The sequence below is a fragment of the Pelecanus crispus genome, chromosome 11 (assembly GCF_030463565.1).
Source record: "Pelecanus crispus isolate bPelCri1 chromosome 11, bPelCri1.pri, whole genome shotgun sequence".
NCBI lineage: Eukaryota > Metazoa > Chordata > Aves > Pelecaniformes > Pelecanidae > Pelecanus > Pelecanus crispus.
Genome location: NC_134653.1, coordinates 19,161,370 through 19,181,661, shown reverse-complemented (window position 1 = coordinate 19,181,661; position 20,292 = coordinate 19,161,370). Strand labels below are relative to the sequence as shown.

At 44.6% G+C, this 20,292-nt stretch overlaps 1 protein-coding gene across 1 annotated transcript; it reads left to right on the top strand.

The window, feature by feature from the left end:
* Positions 1 to 5,025: 5,025 nt before the first annotated feature.
* Positions 5,026 to 19,561, top strand: CCNF (cyclin F). The gene is made up of 17 exons (XM_075718621.1): positions 5,026 to 5,038; positions 8,298 to 8,452; positions 8,896 to 9,002; positions 9,926 to 9,993; positions 10,792 to 10,985; positions 11,337 to 11,390; positions 11,950 to 12,054; positions 12,629 to 12,706; positions 13,114 to 13,265; positions 13,903 to 14,067; positions 14,727 to 14,850; positions 15,208 to 15,388; positions 15,823 to 15,910; positions 17,626 to 17,725; positions 18,058 to 18,188; positions 18,375 to 18,544; positions 19,098 to 19,561. The coding sequence occupies exons 1-17, from the start codon at positions 5,026 to 5,028 to the stop codon at positions 19,559 to 19,561; spliced, it is 2,349 nt and encodes a 782-aa protein (XP_075574736.1).
* The last annotated feature ends 731 nt before the right edge of the window (positions 19,562 to 20,292 follow it).

Here is a 20,292-nt window from a genome sequence, read left to right as displayed (position 1 = left end):
CCAGGGGATGGGAAAGGCACAGGCTGACAGTGAGCTTGTCCCCAGGACCTCCAGAGATCAGTCACTGTTCTGCCACCTTTCCTGGGACTGCCTGTGCTGGGTCTGACTGTCACAGGACAGCGGTTGTTACTGGACCTTGGCTGAGCCAGTGTACTCATTGCACACACACCACCATAGGACGCAAACCTGTCAGGTCCTATGAGACATGAGCATCACTCGTCATGCTCCCTTTGACGTGGGTTTCCTGCAGCATCACTGTGTCTTTCCCACGCCAAGCCCTCCCAAGCTGCTCATCGCTGCCAAGAGTCTCTGTGCTGTGCAGAGTGTGGCCCCTGGCTTCTGCAGCACTTGTAGGAGCCCACCTGGGTCATCCACTGCTTCCTGCATGGTGCTATGGGCTTTACTCTGTCACACAACCTGTCCTCTCAGAACGAGGACCTCACATGAACCAACACACAGGCACACATCCATTAGCTGACTCAGTACATCAGATGCTTGTTTCACCTTGTGCACTGAGACTTCAGAGGCAGATGGTAGATCACACAAGCAGAAACCACACCCCCTTCTCAGGAAAATGAAACCCATCACAGGCCTCTTTTGCCAAGCCATTTGTTAAAAGCCATGTTCACTCTTCCTCTGCCCTGGTGGGGACAGACCTGGATTTTTGCAAAGCACAGCATTAACCTACTTCATGCAGATAGCCTGATTCATGGTTCTATGATTCTATGTTCATTTACTACTGTGGGGTAGTGCTATTCATGGAAGGCAGTGAAATTACACACAGCAGAACTAAGCATGAAGAAGATGTGTAGAATGAAGAGCTTCTGCTTCTAAAATATCAGTGCACTCCTTCTTGGGTTAGGACTTCTGCACTTAGATGTCCTCAGAATTGGAAAAAACCCCAACAGCTGAAGGTTTGATGGCCCATCATATGGTTTTGATGCCACCTCGTGGTAGTTTCATGTCCTGATTTGCAATGGAAGGTTTTCACTCTCAGGTTTCCCAAGTGTGTTCCTTATGAAAGAGAAATACAGTTTGGAGAAAGGATGAAGATATTACAGACATCCTGCTCTGCCCCCTGCCCTTCATTGCTGATTTGCAGCACTGCCTCCAAAGCATTGCTAATAAATGTTAGTATGAACTTAAAATGCAGGGATTGCAAATTATACTCAGTAACATTATGTGGAAATATGTACAGGATAGGAATGTGGCCATTAGAGAATATGCTGAGATGTCCTGACAAAAAACTTTAGCCATAGTTGCCTGTCATCTAAAGACCAGACAAACACTTGCACCCAATTTGCAGCTAGATTTGCAGATTTGGAGAAGCTTTTTCCTTTCCTGGAGAGCAACTTCCTTCTCCAGCCCAGTAGTTATGATATTGTGCTAAGAGTGTAATAAAGAGCTGAGTTACATCAGCCTTTTAAAAGTGGGACAGGAGAAGTTACAAAGACTGGTACCACTATTTCAATTGAGGATTGGGTTTTTCAAGAGAAAATTGGCTCTTCTACCCTCTCAGTAATTTAGCCTTATGACAGCAGAGAATGATTTGCCAGGAAAATTCATAGAGTATTTCAGCCTTTCATCCAGTAAATGGCCTATACTGCTTTTGTTTGTCCTTTGAACTGTGGAAAAAATACCATTTTACAACTGCCTGGATGCATTCTTCAGGTGTTATAATATAAAACTATCACATTTATTGATTGAATAATCATGGACTATGTAAAAATTGTAGCAAAATGACTCCCTGTTGCACATTTTTTTACTAGCCTCAGGCATCCTTGTATTCAAAATGGCATCACATCAGACCCTGCAGAAATGCTAGATCCTGAAGGCAGCATAACTGTGATGTTGCTGCAGCTGAGCTAACTACTCTTGGGTTTCAGCTTGGCTAATTAACTGCCATGTAGCCCTACAATATCACTGTCATTTTGTTTTCAATTCTGGAACTATCTTGGACAGTGCTAGTCTGGGGGGAAAGAACCTCTGCAAACCACACAGCTCCACTGTGCAATGTACTTTCTGTTAAGTCCTATTTGACTGAAATTCTTCATCTTTGCTCTTTCCTTAAAATCTGCGCATTTTAATCTGATCACAATCCATGCACAAATTAGTTCTAAAAAGACCTTCACAAATGCCCATCTGAAAAGGCTTAAAAGGCTGAAGTTGCTGAGAAACAGGACACCAGTGAGCGATAATCTGTGTAGCGATTAATCCTCTTTCTCTCACAAATGGACTTGAAAAAGTGCAAGCTGATATTTGCCTGCTTAAAAGACATTTTCAGCAAATTTTCAGTTTTGCCAGGGGAATGTTGCTGTTGACTGTGGAAGTATTGCTTAGATGCCGTGGTCTCAGGCTCTTGAATCTTTTCATAAGAGGGGTCAATACCTTGACTGAATCTTGAGCTGGTGTAGCAACATCTCTTGCCCACAGAAGAATCACAGGTTCAGTAATATCATGAGTAAGCTTTAGACCTTTGTTGAGTTTTGTTTAAATCACAGCATTCGAGGTGAACAAAAGACCTTCATTGTATTTACCCTCACTTCCTCAGCCAACAGATGTGAAGGGAGCAAAGAGGCATTCTGATTTAGGAGAAACACAACCCTCTGCCTGCTCTTCAGTGGAGAAAGAGGCATGATAAATAAGGGAAATCTATCTCAGGAGCTGGCAACAGTGATTAAAACATGCACTAATCAGCCTTTTCCTCTGTAGGGACTGACTCTTTTCTGTGTAACGCCTTTCCGAGGAGGCACAGAAGTGTGAAGGACGGCAAATCCAGCCTGGTGTCGCTGCCCATTGGAGAGGGTGCAGGTCCCACTCCGGTCCCATCTGCCATCTCCGGGCAGGGGATGCAGACACCACAGGCTTTCGAAGATGTTGACAGATGGCCATGTTTAGGCAATGGGAATCCCACTGCACACTGGTCAGCTTCTGATCTGGTCTGTCTGTCAGTGATAAAACCATCTGGATGTTCTGCCATCTGATTCCAGAGAGGACAAAACAGGCCAAAGCTTACTGCTTCTGAAAAATCTCAACTCCCATCTCCCTGTGCCCATCTCAGTTTTGGATTTAACCCGTCCCTCAAATATAACCTTCCCCATGACCTGCCTTCCTCTGCTGCTGCAATATCTGGAAAGAATGTGATCTACCTGAGGGGACTCTGCATCACGGATCACCTATGACTCAAGGAGCATCTCCTGCTGGTATTTTAGCTCTCTATGGGGAGCTGATTATTCATAGGTTTTTTGCTTGTTCAACTTATTTTTAGTTGACAGAAACAGCTGCGAGGGGGAGAAGAAATAAGGAACAAAAGCCAACAGCATGATTAACTTCTTAACTCAAAACACTTCTCAATTAAAATAAGCTAAATATTCCCTGTACTCCTGGTACTGCTTTTCCATGTCAGCAGCTGCTGCGTGCCCCAGGAACATACGGACAGAGGAGGAGGTGGATCTGCATGGGAGAAAGCCTGTCCACAGCAGCTCGTCCCCTGTGGTCACTGCACAGGACTGTGGGCCATCTAGCTGCCCAAGCTCAGCCCCCAACCATAAAGTGAGCTCACTGGTGAGATGCCAAAACTATCCCAACCCCTTGCAAGGCTGTATAAACAGAGAAGCATCCAGATGTTCTACTGATGAAAAATGCTTGTGAAGTCTGGGGTTGTCCTTAAATAAAACTCATACACATGCTACCAGGAAGAAACCTCAACTGCACTGGGACTGATGATGTTTATTCAAGGTACATAATGTTGGGAAAGCCTTCAGCCACCACAAACCGTGACGCAGTTATTTCATGCCCCACAAAATGACAGCTCCTCTTCTTGGTGCTCTTTCCTAAAAGACTCACAGAAGTCTTCAGGTGAGCTAAAGCAATAACTGATTTTTCCCCTACATTGTTTTGTTTCTCTGCCAGACTTTTCAATGCATCCTTTTATGGCTCTCTGTTCTTTGCATTCTGAGGATCAGATCTGAGGATCTGAACCCTTGACTCAGGTTTGAACTTTGACTCCTAATTTTCTTCCTAATTCCCCCTCACCATCACCCAAAGCCTGAAGGGGCAGGAGCAGGGCTCTGTGAAGGTAAAGATTGATGCCACAGTTCAGGACATCAGAAATGGTCTGTCTGGGCAGCCCCAATCCTTCCTCCAGCACACATCCTCCCTGTTGCTCTTGCTCCAGCACTGACACCCTCAGGCCCCGGATACTCAGGGTGGAAAAAAATTAGGTTGAAATAAGACACAAATGTTCCCCCGGCACTTTGGTGTATCTCCCTTGGCCAGGCAAGCCCCAGTGCCAGAGTGCGTGGCTGTGGGTGAATAGCACCACGGCGGCAGGGAAGGTTGCTGCCGGCTGGGCCCTAGCACGGAGAGGGGAATCACGGCCCACGGGGGAGCCCGGGCCACCGCTGTGTCCTGGCCGCAGGCTGCGGGCTCCCAGCTCCGCGCCGGGCGCCCGGGTGACACAGCGGGCGGGAACACGGCCCCGGCCCTGAGGGGAATGGGCGCCCAACCGGCGCCGACTGTCATGGCAACACACCCCCCACGGGGAGGGTGTCCTTGCCCCGTACGCATGCGCCGCAGCTGCCGTGTCCGCAAGATGCTCGAACCGCCAACTGCCCCAATTCGAATTCGCATCCTTGACGCCCAATCACGTCGCGCGGGGCGGGACGGGCACCGCCTTCATTCGCCTTCTGACCAATCACGAAGTCTGCTGTGTTTAAAAAAAAAGTGCGCGCGGCTGGTAGGCGTCGCTCAGGAGAGCTGGGCCTATCGCGGGCGGGAGGAGTTCCGGCCGCCCCAGGGAGACGCCTCGGGGGGCGTGGCCTGTGCGGAGCTTGCCGCCTGCGCCTTCCCTGACCCTCGCTGAGCTGCGAGGGGGCGTGGCTACTGGCGGGGCGTGTCCTCCCGCGGGAAGCCCCGCCTCCCCGCCGGCCGGTTCGGTCCCGCCCCCTCGCGGCGCCCCTCACTCGGAGCCGGTGTGGGCGCAGCGGCCGGTGGTCTGCGCTCGGTCCCCGGGGACGCGCCGCGATGAAGGCGGGCGGTGAGTCCGGACTGGGCCGCGGGCGCTGCTTCGTCCTTCTTCCGCCGTCCCCCTTCCTCCCCCACAGCTCTGAGGGGCTCGGGAGCGGCCTCTCCCCCCGCGCCCGGCCTCTCCTGAGGGGGCTCTGGGGGCGGGAGGGCCGCGCACCGGGGGAGCGGGTCCTACCCGGGCACCACCGCGGCTCCCGCCGGGGACAGCAACGGCTGCGGCGGCTCGGCGGCGGCGGCGGCGGGGCCCTGGCGGCCGCGCGCCGAAATTCAAACGGCGGCGGGGCGGCTGGGGGCGGTGCGGGCCGCGGCCCGGGCGGGGGGCTCGGGGCTCCGGCGGGGGGGCACGGTCAGTCAGGGCTGCGGCTTCCCAGGGCCTCCCGCTTCAGAAACGGCTCCGCCTGCGGGAGCGGCCCGCGGAGCGCTGCCTGTCGGCCCACTGGGGTCTCGGTGCCTCGGTGCCCTACCCGAGGCCGCTCTTTTCCCTCTCTTTCGCTGGAGGAGCCATAGCTATAGGTGGTGGATGTGTTTGAGCACTCCTGCGCTTCTAGCTTCGAAGCCAGGCATTCAGAAATGTAGATTGCGTGTAGAATAACATATAAGACGCCTTTGAATTTGTTGGGCGCAAATTGATACGCGGGAAAGCGTGATCAAACATATAAGGCATTTTTTACTCTAAGGGGGACTGACCGGTGGCACAGGTTGCCAAGAGCGGTTGTGGAGTCTCCATCCTTGGAGACTTTCAAACTCAACTGCTTCCAGCCTAAACCACTCTGATTTTGTGAAGCAACAAATTGAAGATTTCCCTGTATGACTTCCTGTCTTTTGAAATTGAATTTCCCTCTTCCCTGAGTTGCCCAAGTACCCTCATGCTCCCCAGTCATTCAGATGTTCATACAAGTTTAATTGGCATACCAGTGTAGAAGTCCATTTCTTTTTCATGGCAATAATACTGCTGAAGTTTTCCCTAGAGAGGGAAAGAGGATGAGAAGAATAGCAATATTCTGCTCTGTGCACGTCAAGAAAGTTTTTATTTTCATGCGAATAGCTTTTTAATCAAAGACAGGTAACAGGTAGGTACATGCTACTGGTGTGACATCGGATGCTATTTTGTATCAGGCTAGTGCTTCATTAAACATGAACTGCTGAGGAAGTTAATAGCATATATGAACAGAAAAACCTGTATTTGCATAGTGGTAGCCATGGCTTATGGACCCTTTCGGAATCTGCAGGCTCCTCTTAAGGATCCTGCTGAAAACCCAGATAACCTTCCCTTTGCAAACTGAAAAACCTGTATTAAATTATTGAGTCTGATGCCAGAACTTTGCTTTGAAAAAATTGGCTGTAAACTTTGCATTGGCTGTAAGTCTGGACACTTCCCGGTTCTGTGGGCTGACATGCTCAGAGATGAGGGTATAACTGGCCAGTCCATACGTTTTTTTCATTCACTGCATCTGCAGCTGGAAAGAGCTGTTGCTTTTATCTTCTCAGAGAGAAATGTAATGCGCTGCTTCTCCGGTCTCTCACCAAAGTTGTGTAAAGAACCGGAGATTAGTATGAGATCACGAGGCTTTCCATATGTTAGATTATAACCAGGAGATGTTAAATACCTGAAGTAGAAGAGCAGGCAAAAGGGGAAAAAAATATTAAAAAATATTTGCCTAATTAAAATTCTCTATCCTCCCCCCAACTTTTCAGCCACGTTTTATTTTCATTGTAAAAAAAGAAGTTGAGAGCTGCATCATTCTTTCAGCTTATGCCTTTGACACTACTATCTAGTGAGACTGCATAGCTCTGACTTGGTTTACGTCCTAGATAATATGGAGTGGTTTGGTATAGGTATTATTACCGCTACTTTGACTCTACTGTTTTCATTTATGTCAAAACACAAGCTAATAATGAACTAGTGAAAATAGGGTAAGCAATGCTAGCATGTACATGTTGCACAGTATTGGGCTCTCTGGTGGAGTCTGTGCCTTTTATTAAACTTTTTTAGAAAAAAGTCAGTAAATAAATTTCCTAAGTATAATTTCTTCATGTAAGACCTAAACCAGATTTGGAAAACACAAAAAAGAAGTCTTCTGTAATAAAGACAAAGGCCTTTACATGGTCCTGTAATTTGTGGGACTCAAGCTTTCACTTCAGAACTTATTTTTTGAGCCCTCATGTCTGCAAACAAAATGTTCAGCCTTTTTCTCACTCAGAAATGGGCCTCTCTTGCTTGTATGGTCTGCTCCTGAGAGCTATAAGAGGCTGACATGGAAATGAGCAGTGTTGGCATCTCCACTGTTGCATGGTAGGGCTCTGAAAGGTACAGCATGAAGTGGGATTGATTTGGGTCCTCCTACTCAAGCACCGCTCTGTGAGGGTGAACCTTCACTGCCACTTGCAGGCTGGAGGTAAGGAATGTGCTTTTTTTCCTCCTGGCGCCTTTCATTGATTTGAATTTCTGCCATTTGTTAGTCAGACTGCTGTGGGTGTTGGGGCTCCTGAGTGCAGGTGGGGGCCAGGCACTCGGTGGCAGCTGAAACACTGCACTATCCCCAGGGGATGGAAAAGGGATTGGGCTTTCTACCATGGAGTATGAGTCTCTACTAGTGAGCCGTACTCGTACTCTTCTTGGTTTTGCCTCATCTGTTAGATCACTTTCCTCTCTTGGCAAATGTAGTGAAAAAAACCTCTGTCTTAATGAGGAACAGAAGATGTAGGCGATGCCTTAGTCTGTGAATGCTACAAGGTGCTGAAACTTGAAAAAAAGACTTCCTGGTTCTTGGGGATATTCCATGAGCACCCATAGCAGCAACTGGCTGCTTAGAAAGATGGGCTTTTGGCTTGAGCTGGTTTGGTGGGTCTTAACTTTCTAATCTCTCTGGTCACATTCCAAGAACTGCTATCAATTGAGAAGGAAAAGTTGAGGCGTGAAGGTGGTAAATGAAGTTGTAGTGACAGTTTAACTAAACACAGTCAAATGATTGAGTTAGGGCACAGAGGGGTTCTCCTTGATGAAGAGGACTTGAGCATGAGCCATCCCTTCTGAGCCTCTTAGCTTACTTGACTAAATTGAATGAGTCACTACTTTGTGGCTTAGTCTTACAGTGTTACGTGACACATGCTAAATCTCTCTATGATTAATATGTTTTAAGAAGTGTCCTATGCTATAGTAAATAGGTACTGAAGTAAAGATGAGTTTATGCACATGTGCACTCTGTAGTGCCTTTTTTCCTTCTACTGTTCCATCACTAACTGAGGTGTCCTATATTCTTGTTTTCCAGTGATTCACTGTAGATGTTCCAGGTGTTTTTCTTTCCCTTCAAAGCGAAGGATAAGAAAACGGCCTCGAGTCCTGACGTTGTTAAGTCTGCCTGAGGATGTACTTTTTCATGTTCTGAAAGGCCTTCCTGCTGAGGACATCCTCTCGGTCAGAGCTGTGAGTCTGCTACTGCTTCCCCGGTGTCATGGGGCTTCCCCCTGTGGCTTATCTGTGCCATTGGGAGCCAGGACTGCACATGGAAAAGGCTGGCTTCTCGTGTCAGAGTAAAACTGAAGAAAACCAAAGAGTACATGCAGAAATTAATTAGATTTTTGCTATCCCAGTATCAGTTTTATTTCTCAGTACTCAAGCTTAAGAAGATTAGCAGTAGTATTCAAGTGCTCCATGTAAATTTTCTGTGGGAATTGTCCAGCTAGATCACCATGGCTGAACAAATTTGTTTGGTTTGGCATCTCTTGCCTTAATGATGATTAGGCAGGTAACGAGTTATGATTAACTTGTGATTAATTAGTTACCTATCTAAAATTAGATTGCAAAGAACTATTTTTCTGTTGGTCCCTTTATTTTAGTAATTATTATTTTACGCTCCCCCCTTGCAGGTGCACTCACATCTTAAATACCTTGTGGATAATCACGCTAGTGTTTGGGCATGTGCAAGTTTCCAAGAAATATGGCCCTCTCCAAACAATCTGAAGATGTTTGAAAGGTAAGCTTTAAGAATCAAATTTGCCTGACATTGTAGAAGAGGATGTTTGAAGGTGGATATACAATTTGAATCAGTTCTCACTGTAAGTGGGAGATCTGACTTTCCCTTTTTGTAGAAGTCTTTGCTTAGGGTGATGAAAAATTGTTGATTTCATGTCTAAGGTATAGCTTATATCTGCTGTCTCTTTAACTGGAGCAGGGCCTATTGCATATATCAAAGTTATTTCTCTTTAAGGGCATTAATATTCCATATGGGAACATAGCACACTAACTAAAATCTGTTACTGGTGCTTCCATATGAATGTGCAAGTAAAATCAGAGGCTCAAGAGCGTAACATATTTCTGAGTTGGTTTGGTCACTTCTTGTACAAACCAGTGTATTGAAAAATAGGTAAATTTTGGTATTGAGTGAAGTTTGAAAGGGTAGCAGTAAATCTGCTTAAAAAGGATGGGGAGCATCTTTTTATCCATTTGATTTGAAGGAGATCCGTCAGTTTAAATGTCATGATAATTGTTTTGCTTCTAACTATTGCTGCTTTGATGCATGTATTATGTTTTTTTCTGAAGATGACTATTATGTGCACGTCAATTTGGAAGGGAGGAGCACAAGGGCTTGATGTATATCCTTGAGGGTACAAGTACCAAAACGTGTTGTTGCATTCTGGTGTTGGGGATGTTGCATGGGAATGGGAAATGGTTCCTATGAATTGTCAAATTATCCTGGACATCGGCATATGAGAGGTTTGCAGCAAGAAAAGCCTCAGCATAACTTATGTTTAATTTCTGTAGTGAAAGCACATATGCTTGTGGTTGGTGATCACCAAATTCACAGCCTGGCCTCTGCTGAAGGAACTTGTTTGAGGATGTGGGCCTGGAAGCACCTACTGATTCCAACCTCAATTATCTTCTCTGTTTCCCATTTAGGGCTGCTGAAAGGGGTAACTTTGAAGCTGCTGTGAAGCTGGGGATAGCGTACCTGTACAATGAAGGCTGTAAGTGTGGAAGCTCATACTCAGGTCTTTGGAGATGGCATGACTGAAGGAAATATAGATGAGCTAAAGGCCTATTTATAGATACAGATCAGACTAACTTTGTCTCATCACAAAGTTGGCACTTCTACTGGCTGCTTACAAAGCTGTTTCTCCTGTGTCTCAAACACTGATGCTTTTGTACCCAGGTTCTAGAGCAGTGAAGTGCAGCGCCAGCTTGCTGCCTTCAGTGAGTGGCTATGTCTCATTTACTATCGTGCCTCTTCAGTTTACCTTTCAGTGCAGCTTAAGCACTGGCCAGTAAACTGCTAGGTGTTAAATGGTAGTATTGTGCACAGGTCTTTTAGAAAAGAAGTCAATGCATAGCTTATGAATTAATGTTTAGAAGTTATCCTTTGTAAACTTCTCATCAAACCTGGCTACTTACCTAGTCTGATAAATGTAACAAAAGGGACTGGCAACTGACAGGAGGAGCCTCCTTGTAGAGGGTACTGGCAAGGCAGGTGACTTGCATACTGATTTGTTTGTACACTGACAGGAATTAACATTGCTTTGAGTGGTATTTGCAGAACACTCCCCTGCCCCAACTTAGGTTTAATAACCCTATGTTCCTGAAGACTGACTGTAGTAAGATTTTTCTTCTTTTGCCATCTCCATGATTTTTAAGACTGTAAAGGGAAGACAGTGTTCAATCTTTTCCTGGTTGTATCCTATTGTCTGTCTTGGCCTGACTAAATGCCAAGCACGTGTTGTGAATAAACTCAAAACTATTTCTGGCTTTTTTTTGTTGTTGTTGTTCAGTGTCCATCTCCGACGAGGGTCGTGCAGAAGTGAATGGATTAAAGGCATCTCATTTCTTCAGTCTGGCGGAGCGTTTGAATGTGTGTGCAGCCCCATTTATCTGGCTTTTTATCCGTCCTCCCTGGTCCTTGAGTGGAAGCTGTTGTAAAGCTGTGGTCTATGAGAGTCTCAAAGCAGAGTGTCAGTTGGAGAAAGTAAGATTTCTTTCTACCCTTGACTTTAACATAGGCTAGTAGCTGCATCTAGTTATTCTGGAAAAAATATTTTTTGTTTCCCCAAGGAGCTCCTGTGCTCTTGTTGCTTTAATGACTGTGGATCAATCATTTTAATGAATGTATTGCCAAGCTACACTTGGTATATCATGAGTGCTGCAAGCCTGTACTGCCTTTTCCGAGACATTCAGTACTGTCTCAAAGATAAGAAAATATTGAGAGAAGCAAGGGGGAGGAATGATTGAAAGGCAAACAAAATTGTAGTCTGGAATTACTAGCAAAAATTGTTCTTTGTTTATCTTTAACAATGATTTATCTTAATGCTTTCTTCAGGCTCAAAAAGGATCTATTCTCCACTGCTTGGCTAAGGTCTTGAGTCTCTTTGAGGTGAGCAGTGTTTCTGATTTGATGTGTTTGGGTACTTTTTTTAGTGATGCTAATGCTGTTTACCTTGATTTAAAAAAAAAAAAAAAATCAGCCAAATGCTCTTATATTCCTCAAGTGGCCTAGGAGTTTCTGTTCTCATGAGTTCAATGTAGTGGTTGTTTAAAGGAACATTATCAACTTAGTCTACTGAATTTTACAAACAGTGAGATTAACTTTGGCTTGATCATGGGCTTGCCATGTGTTCAGGTCTCAGTGGGAGATGAAGTCTTCCAGTCATAATGCATATATACTAAAAAAAAAAAAAAATCCTTCAGTGGCAAGCAAGCCAAAAAGCTTTTGTCTAACTGAGGAAAACCACTAATTGCTTCCTGAGCCTGGATCTTCAAATGACAGCACTGGGTGGATCTGGGAGCACCCCTCATAGTTTGAAGGAGACTTGCAACTGTTTGATTCTGCTCTGTAGCTTTCAGTACAGAGCTGTTCTGTAGCTTCTGAAGTATTGAGATCTGGCACCCAGTTGGCTGGACAGCAAAAATTCTGTCATGTCTTTTGTTCTTAGGATGAAGAAAAACGAAAAGAATCCCTTGAAATGCTTGAAGAATCTTCAAAGCAGGGTTGTTTAAACAGCTCCTACCTCCTTTGGGAAAGTAACAGAAAGGCTGCTGTAAGTAGTGGTTTTTGTCTCAAAACAACTTTTTCACTGTAACTTCTGGACCTCTGTTATATGCAACATACACAGAAAGAAATTGCTGTTCCTCAGAGCTCACCTTCTTCATAAACAAGGAGAGTGCCAAGAACTCTCTCATATGAGCTTTGGTGTCTGCCTTGGTGTTCAAAGTAAGTGAGTCTATGAGCAGTTGTAGCCGAGGTGTAAGCAGAAGTTTCTTTATACTAACTCCGCTAAAAGCATAGGTACTGCTGGCTAGTGATCATATGGCTCACTTGGGAACAGGAGCGGGGAGACTGCCTGCATTGGCATAAATAAATCTGCCAAAGCTCTCATGTTGGAATCCCCAGTGACTTGTCATTTCCTGTGAGACCTCGGGCAAGAACCGAAGAAAGTTTCTTAAAAACAGTGTTGTTGTCATGATGAGAAACAGACTGGTTGCTGAAATAATAGATGTAACCACAGGCAGTGTTTTTTCTCTGGATATTAGTCCTGCAGTCCTTCTTGCAGTGCTTCTGTTCATTGTGTAAAGGTAATGGTTTTTGAAATCTGTTTGCATTCCTCTCTGTAGATGTCAGATCCTGGCAGATACCTCCAAAGTCTCAGGAAGCTACGGGACTACGCAGCAAAAGGCTGCTGGGAAGCACAGGTAAGACTGATTTTTCCCAGGAAAACTGTTTTCATTTGGTCTTTCCTATGCTGTCATTGTAGGCTTAGACTCCTCTCTTTAGAAGCAGGGTCAAATATGTGTGTGCGTATTTACTCTGCAGATTCCCCTCTTTTGGAAAATACTGTATGTCTATGGTACAATCCAAGTAAGGATGCATCTTTTGATGGACTTAAAAGCCTATGCCCAAATAATGTGTGCATCCACCATTTAAGCCAAACTAAGAACTACTGATTCTGTTATCTTTCAAGTAGTTTGTCGTGTTCACTCTGTTTTCAGCAGGAAAATTACAGGACCATCCTGTGCTGCTTTAGTTTGCATTTGGTAAAAAAAACCAAACAAACAAAAAACAAAAAAAACCCCTTTCTTTTGTGTTCTCTCTATTACAGATAGCTTTAGCCAAAGCTTGTGGGAATGGAAACCAGCTGGGGTTAGAAGCAAAATCTTCCAGTGAAATGGTGTCTCAAATCTTTCAAGCTTCCCTTCCTATCAGCAAGCAAAGTATCTTCACTGTACAGAAAGGAATGAATGAAACAATGAGGTAAAAACTCATATCTGGGAGTCAGGCCACACAGCAGAAACCAATGCCTATTTCCCTCTACATCTGTAGAAGGAAACAAATCTAGAATGAGGTCTGTTGGAAGATGGCATCTTTTTGCCTTACTCTTCTGTGATGCATTACTTACAATCAGAGAAACACATGACATTTTGCAAAGAGGAAGTATTCAAGCCCTTATTTCAAGCCCCGATGAAGAACTGAAATGACAGTAAATTCTTTTATCTGTCAAGACTAACAAGCTGTTCAAGAACTAGAGGCACTGTTTGACTTGTCAGAGGTACAGTTACTCTCCAGTTATCTTAGGTGGCCTTTAGCCTCCTAAATGATATGCCCTACCTCTTTCCTTGTGCAAGTGCCTATTAATTATAGGTTAGCTTCTAATTCCATTTCACAGACAATGTAAGAAGACTGTTGACCCTTCAGAGGATAACAGACATCTGGTTGTAAATTCTTATCTCAGTGCAATGTGTCGTTATTCTGAAAATTTTTCTGGTTGAATTTCTTGGTTGGAATTTTTGAGTGGAGAAGGGACTTGGTAACTAGGCATGGGGAAGGGTGTTCAGCACAGGTTTGTATGACTTCTAACTGCACAGATTGTCTTTCTTTCTTTCCTGTCTAGGTACATCCTGATTGATTGGCTGGTAGAAGTGGCTACCATGAAAGACTTCTCTAGCCTATGCCTTCACATGACAGTGGGATGTGTGGATCGTTATTTGAAGCTGAGACCCGTACCTCGGGCTCGACTACAACTTTTGGGAATAGCCTGCATGGTCATTTGCACACGGTAGGGGTTCTGACTGGTGAACAGAGGTGGTTGTTGCAATCATTCAAATTAATTTCTGTGGCTCAAGGTTTTTTCCCCTTGCTAATAATAATACTAGAAAAAATCTTTGTCTTCCCTCTATATTGACTGCTGCTTGAACTGTGTTCACATACAAACACTCACAATCTCTGCAAATGAGACACAGAATGTTATTTCTTTAACATGTTTTTGAATGTGAAAAACTCCATAGTGGTGGATTGGTCTAAATGCATTCCATCAGCAATTTAAGTTTTTCATGCCGTATTAGCATGAGTAACCCTGGAAGGAACAACTGCAGTGGTGTTGTTACCTAGTTTAGTCTGTTATGCTCAGATGAACAGCATGGTGTGGTGGAAAGTTATTCTTCTGTGTTAGTTCCTTTAATATCTTGCATCTTAAACTAGGAGAGGTTTCATAAATGAGGAATTAGGAATGTTCTAGTAGTAGGTGGTTCCAGCTTAAAGGTGAAATAAATGAAGAGCTGCTGTTCTTTCTTTCCTGGTCTGTACCTGGGAAAATACCTTATAAAGCTGTTTAAGTCTTTGGTCATCTTGGGTGCATTTATCTGCCACAAAACCAGTAGTGCACAGGTGCAGAAATTCCCTTTCTTCTCAATTAATGATTAATATTTAATATTGCAGTTTCATCAGCAAAGAGATCTTGACAATACGGGAAGCTGTGTGGCTAACAGACAACACATACAAATATGAAGACTTGGTCAGAATGATGGGTGAGATCATTTCTGCCCTAGAAGGAAAGATAAGGGTGAGTTTGGAAAGTGGATGCAATATTTCACCCCTTGGGCTGCTACTGAAATCAGGCTACTGTAATTAGCACTTCTACTCATCTAAGATGTTGGGTTTTTATGCCAGTATTCTCAATCAGCTGTGGAGACCATGTATATTTCAGAGCATGCAGATACAAACCCCTCTGCCTTTCTGTAGAGAAAGTTTAGTTTTAAGAGGCCATTTATTCTTTTGCTGGAGAATGTTTTAATGTCAGTGTAGTAGTTTAAAAAAAAAAAAAAAAACTACTGTAAAGAAAACATCTCCCAGAAACAGCTGTTCTAAATACTTGCTGCTTGTCTTGTAATGCCAACCTCTGTTCTCCTTTATGCACTAGATACCCACCATTGTGGACTACAAAGAAGTGTTGTCAAATGTAGTCTCACTGGAGAGAAGAACTCTTCACCTTTACAGCTTCATTTGTGAACTGTCACTCTTAAACACAAGCCTTTGCGTGTATTCCCCAGCTCGGCTGGCTGCTGCAGCACTGCTGCTGGCCAGGATACTACACAAGCAAGGTAAGGAACAGCCTCTTCAGTGGAGCTGCAGCAGCGTATGTCAGTCTACCTTGTCCTTTTAGGGAGGTGGGTATTTTTTTTTGGTGTTACTTTGTCTTTAGGCAAGATGTCCCAGTCACTTATGAAGTATAAGACTTCATAATGAAGAGTTGAGTTCAGTCTATTTTACCTCTTAATAGCTATGATGAACAAGAGTATTAGCATCAGACTATGCAAGCTTTGTGTTTAAATGAGACTGAAGGTTTCTGTACTTAAGTATTTAACTTCAGTTTGGCAGGTAAACCTATCCTTGAAGGTAGCTGTGAACTTGAACGAACTGTCTGCAGGCATAAGCTCGTAGAGATCATGATCTTTATCCCATAAGAGAAGAAAATCTGTCTGATTTCATGAAGCTTGGTAGTTCTGTAATGGTTAATATGTGTTCTCTTCTCTAGCGCACCCCTGGACCAGCCAGCTGTCTGAGTGCACTGGTTTCTCTCTTGAAGACCTGTTGCCCTGTGTGCTAAGCCTCCACCAAAAGTGGTAATAGTTTTGGAACTCTTCTGGGAGGGCACATGAGTATTTGCATTCCAGCTCTTGCAGACATGCTGCATCAATAGTCAGCCCTTCCCAGTGAAGGGTGTGGCTTTGGGAAACTGCCTTGTGCTCCCCACCACAAGGCACTAAGGCCTAGGGGCCAGTTCAGGGACAGCTTTCTCTTTCTCACAACTGGTAGTGGCCCTGGGTTACAGAAAATGTGATGCTCCTCAAGGCTTAACAGGTTTCAGCTTGCCGAACAGCACTATTTTCAGAAGACTGCAACAGGCTTGTTGGTGAGCTTCAGAAGGAGTTCCAGTAGCAAATGTAGCTCATTTTTTAAAGAATACAAGGCAAATATCTTGTTTATGTCAAGGAACAGAAAAGGAATTAGATGCTGATATGCTTAGAAGCCAAGTGTCCTGGCTAGCTGCTTAGCAGCTCTGCTGAAACACCAATGTCATAGAATCATAGAATTATTTAGGTTGGAAAAGACCTTTAAGATCATCCAGTCCAACCACTAACCTAAAACTACCAAGTCCACCACTAAACCAATTAAGGGTAGAGTAGTAATTTTGTGTTTCCTGGCTTGGTGGCTGGATTATTTTTTAATGAAAGTAAGAAGTAGGAATCATTAAGGTTGGAAAAGACCTCTAAGATCATCAGTCCAACCATCAACCCAACACCACTATGCCCACTAAACCATGTCCCAAAATGTCACATCTACCGTTTTTTTTGAACACTTCCAGGGATGGTGACTCCACCACCTCTCTGGGCAGCCTGTTCCAATGCTTCACTACCCTTTCCGTGAAGAAATTTTTCCTAATATCCAGTCTAAGCCTCCCCTGGTGCAGCTTGAGCCCATTTCCTCTTGTCCTGTTGCTAACTACTTGGGAGAAGAGACCAACACCCACCTCACTACAACCTCCTTTCAGGTAGCTGTAGAGAGTGATAAGGTCTCCCCTCAGCCTCCTCTTCTCCAGGCTAAACAACCCCAGTTCCCTCAGCCACTCCTCATAAGGCCTGTGCTCCAGACCCTTCACCAGCTTTGTTGCCCTTCTCTGAACACGCTCCAGCACCTCAATGTCTTTCTTGTATTGAGGGGCCCAAAACTGGACACAGTATTCCAGGTGCAGCCTCACCAGTGCCGAGTACACGGGGACAGTCACTTCCCTGCTCCTGCTGGCCATACTATTCCTGACACAAGCCAGGATGCTGTTGGCCTTCTTGGCCACCTGGGCACACTGCTGGCTCATGTTCAGCTGGCTGTCAAGCAACACCTCCAGGTCCTTTTCAGCCAGGCAGCTTTCCAGCCACTCTTCCCCAAGCCTATAGCATTGCATGGGGTGGTTGTGACCGAAGTGCAGGACCCGGCACTTGGTCTTGTTGAACCTCATACAGTTCGCCTCAGCCCATTGATCCAGCCTGTCCAGGTCCCTCTGCAGGGCCATCCTACCCTCGAGCAGATCGACACTCCCACCCAATTTGGTGTCATCTGCAAACTTACTGAGGGTGCACTCAATCCCCTCATCCAGATCATTGATAAAGATATTAAACAAGACTGGCCCCAAAACAGAGCCCTGGGGAACACTGCTTGTGACCTGTTGTCCTTGGCACAGGGCTGAAATGGACAGAGGGAAAGTACTTAAATTGGCAGGTTTTGTTAACAATGTTTCATGTAATCCATTCTAAAATTGGGGCTTTGATCTTTTTCTTTGCAGTTTCCATGATGATGTCCCAAAGGATTATAGGCAGGTGTCCTTAACTGCAGTGAAACAACGATTTGAAGATGAGCGTTACGAAGAAATAGGCAAAGAAAAGGTGGGTTAGCTCTTTGTTTTCATTTGCTGATGTCTGACACAAAGACCAAAGCTACTATATGGCAAGATGTAGTAAACTTCAAATAATGGGAAGTGGGTTCTAACTTCAGACTTTTGAATGAGAGAGTATTTAAATAAAGTGGTAGTTTTAAACTTAATCTGTGAGGACTATAACTGCTCTGTTTGAGTACATGTGGGAAGAACTCACTGGGATAATTTCTCCTAGAAAATAAATAGAAATAGCCTCCTTCTGGCTATTTATTCCTTCCAGGAATTTCATGGTCTAATTCTTACTGGCTCTCTGATTTTTTTTTTTTTTTTTTTTTTTTTAAGATGATGAGTTACAGCCAGCTCTGTTCATTGCTGGGTGTGAAACAGGAGGACCCAGAGCCCAGTCCCTTGCACACGAATGTGGTGGAAATTCAGACTTTCCTTAGCTCTCCCTCTGGAAAGAGAACTAAAAGGCTAGTATAACTCAGCACTGTAAATGTCTCTGAAGATTAGCATGAGCCTTTCCTACTCTCTAGTATCCTGAGGTTTCATTCTTAAATATGATCAATTTTTCTGTAACTACCTTGACATCCCTATTAAAAGAGCTGGAAAAGATGACTTGGCTTTTAACATGTGACTTCTGGATTTTCTTGCTACAGGAGGAGGGAAGACAGCATTCAGGATGACAGAGGCAGCTTTGTGACTACACCCACGGCAGAGCTATCCACCCAGGAAGAAAGTCTTCTAGATAACTTCCTAGACTGGAGCTTAGATTCCTGCTCTGGTTATGAAGGTGATCAGGAAAGTGAAGGCGAGAGAGAAGGAGATGGTGAGGGTGTTCTCCTTATAAAAAACAGATGAGAGAACTGTCTTTTCATCTTTGCTTAAAACTGTTTCTCAGGCAACAGAAGCCTGAACTTCCAGCTGAAGACCAGCTGGAAAAACTCTCCCCCTTCCCCAGTGGTTATAATTGTTAAACTATTGTAGAGGTATATTCTGTTCTCTTTCTCTATACTGTTTCAGAACATGATGAAGGGTTTTGTAGCTGCTTAGCATTTCAGAGTGAGACTGTTTCAGATACTGCTGACAGTGGACCAAACAGGATGAACGGCCCACTGTTAGAAACACTATATTCTCTGTTTATTTTGCTGGCACTAGGACTGGTTGTTCATTTTCTGAACAGCTCTTAGTACCTATCCAAACAGTCTGAAGAGGGAAAAGTTTCGGTTTTAAGAGGGTGAACTTAGTGCTCTACCCTCCCCTCCATGTGTAAGTAGACATAAGCTTTATGCTCTTGCTTTTTTCCTGCTTGATTCTGTGCTGAATGCCTGCTTGGTGTTGCCCAAATCAAAACTAACCTTTTGTCTTTTATCATTCCACAGTGACAGGTCCCAGTGGGATCTTGGATGTGACAGTGGTCTATATGGATCCTGCGGAGCACTGCTGTCAGGACTCCAGTGATGAAGACAACCTAGCTGTAGAATGGGCTGGGCATGCGGCACCACTGAGGGAGGCTAAGCTGCTGGATGACACTCACAGCCTTTCAGCATATCTCACCCCAAGAAATCCTAACCTGGAAGGGAGCTCAGGCTACTCTTCTGTCAACAGTGCCAGTCCTACATCTTCTGTAGAAGGCAGCCTTGGAGTACCTTTCAAACCTACCTCAGCACTGTCTCCTGGCAATGCCATGAACAAGGAGCCATGCCTGCCTCATTACTTGGAATCATGTTTACAGTCAGTCTGTGCTAGGCCTAGTGATGGCAAGTGTGACAGAAGGCAAGTCAAGCGAAAAAATGTGGCAGAACACAGCGAAGAAAGGGTGAACTTGGGCTTTTTAAGCCTCTGATTTCTTCATGCTCTTTACTTTTCTAGGGTTCCCAGAAACAGTATTTCTGTTGTAGTCATACAGGGATGATAGTGAATAATTGTCAATACCTCCAAAAAAGAGCCCTTCCCCTCAACTTGGCCTATGCCTATCTTGTAATTCTGTAGCTCACTTCTGGGTCATTTCTTTCCTTGATAGCTGCCTTTTTAAAGTATTCCCTATTGATGATCCTCTGAAAATTAAGATTCTTCTCCATGTATGAAACTTCATAGCTCATTTTTGTCATACCTCACCAGTTACTCCTTGGTGATAGAAAAGAACTTGTCATGTCCCTTGCTTTGCTGTGAGGCCTGGCACTATAAAAGAAAGGAATTTACTTTAGTTCTCAAGTTACTGGGTGTAACACTATGCTTGAATTCTTCCACGTGAAAGACCTTTTTGAGGTTGTGCTGCCTTTTCCTTCTGGCCACGTACTGTCTCACTCAGCTGGTGCTTCCTTTTTCTATGTATGTACTATTTGCTGCACTGATACAAGGTTTTTATGGATACAATCAAGAGGTAAATGAGGGCTCACTGCAGGTCTGAGCTGCTTTTTTACCTACCTCTCAGATGGTTTTAAATCCCATTTGCCTCAGGCCATGTTTTCCTCACCTGAAAAATCCTCCTTCTGTGCCTTAATGCTTTACTGCCCAGTACTTACAGTAATGTGATCTCTGTGCACTGTTAGTCTCTGCTGGAACAGTGTGGCTGAA

Coding starts and splice junctions, on each gene's coding strand:
- CCNF (XM_075718621.1), top strand. Junction 9,003..9,925: donor AATCTGAAGATGTTTGAAAG/GTAAGCTTTAAG, acceptor TTTCCCATTTAG/GGCTGCTGAAAGGGGTAACT. Junction 9,994..10,791: donor GTACCTGTACAATGAAGGCT/GTAAGTGTGGAA, acceptor GTTGTTGTTCAG/TGTCCATCTCCGACGAGGGT.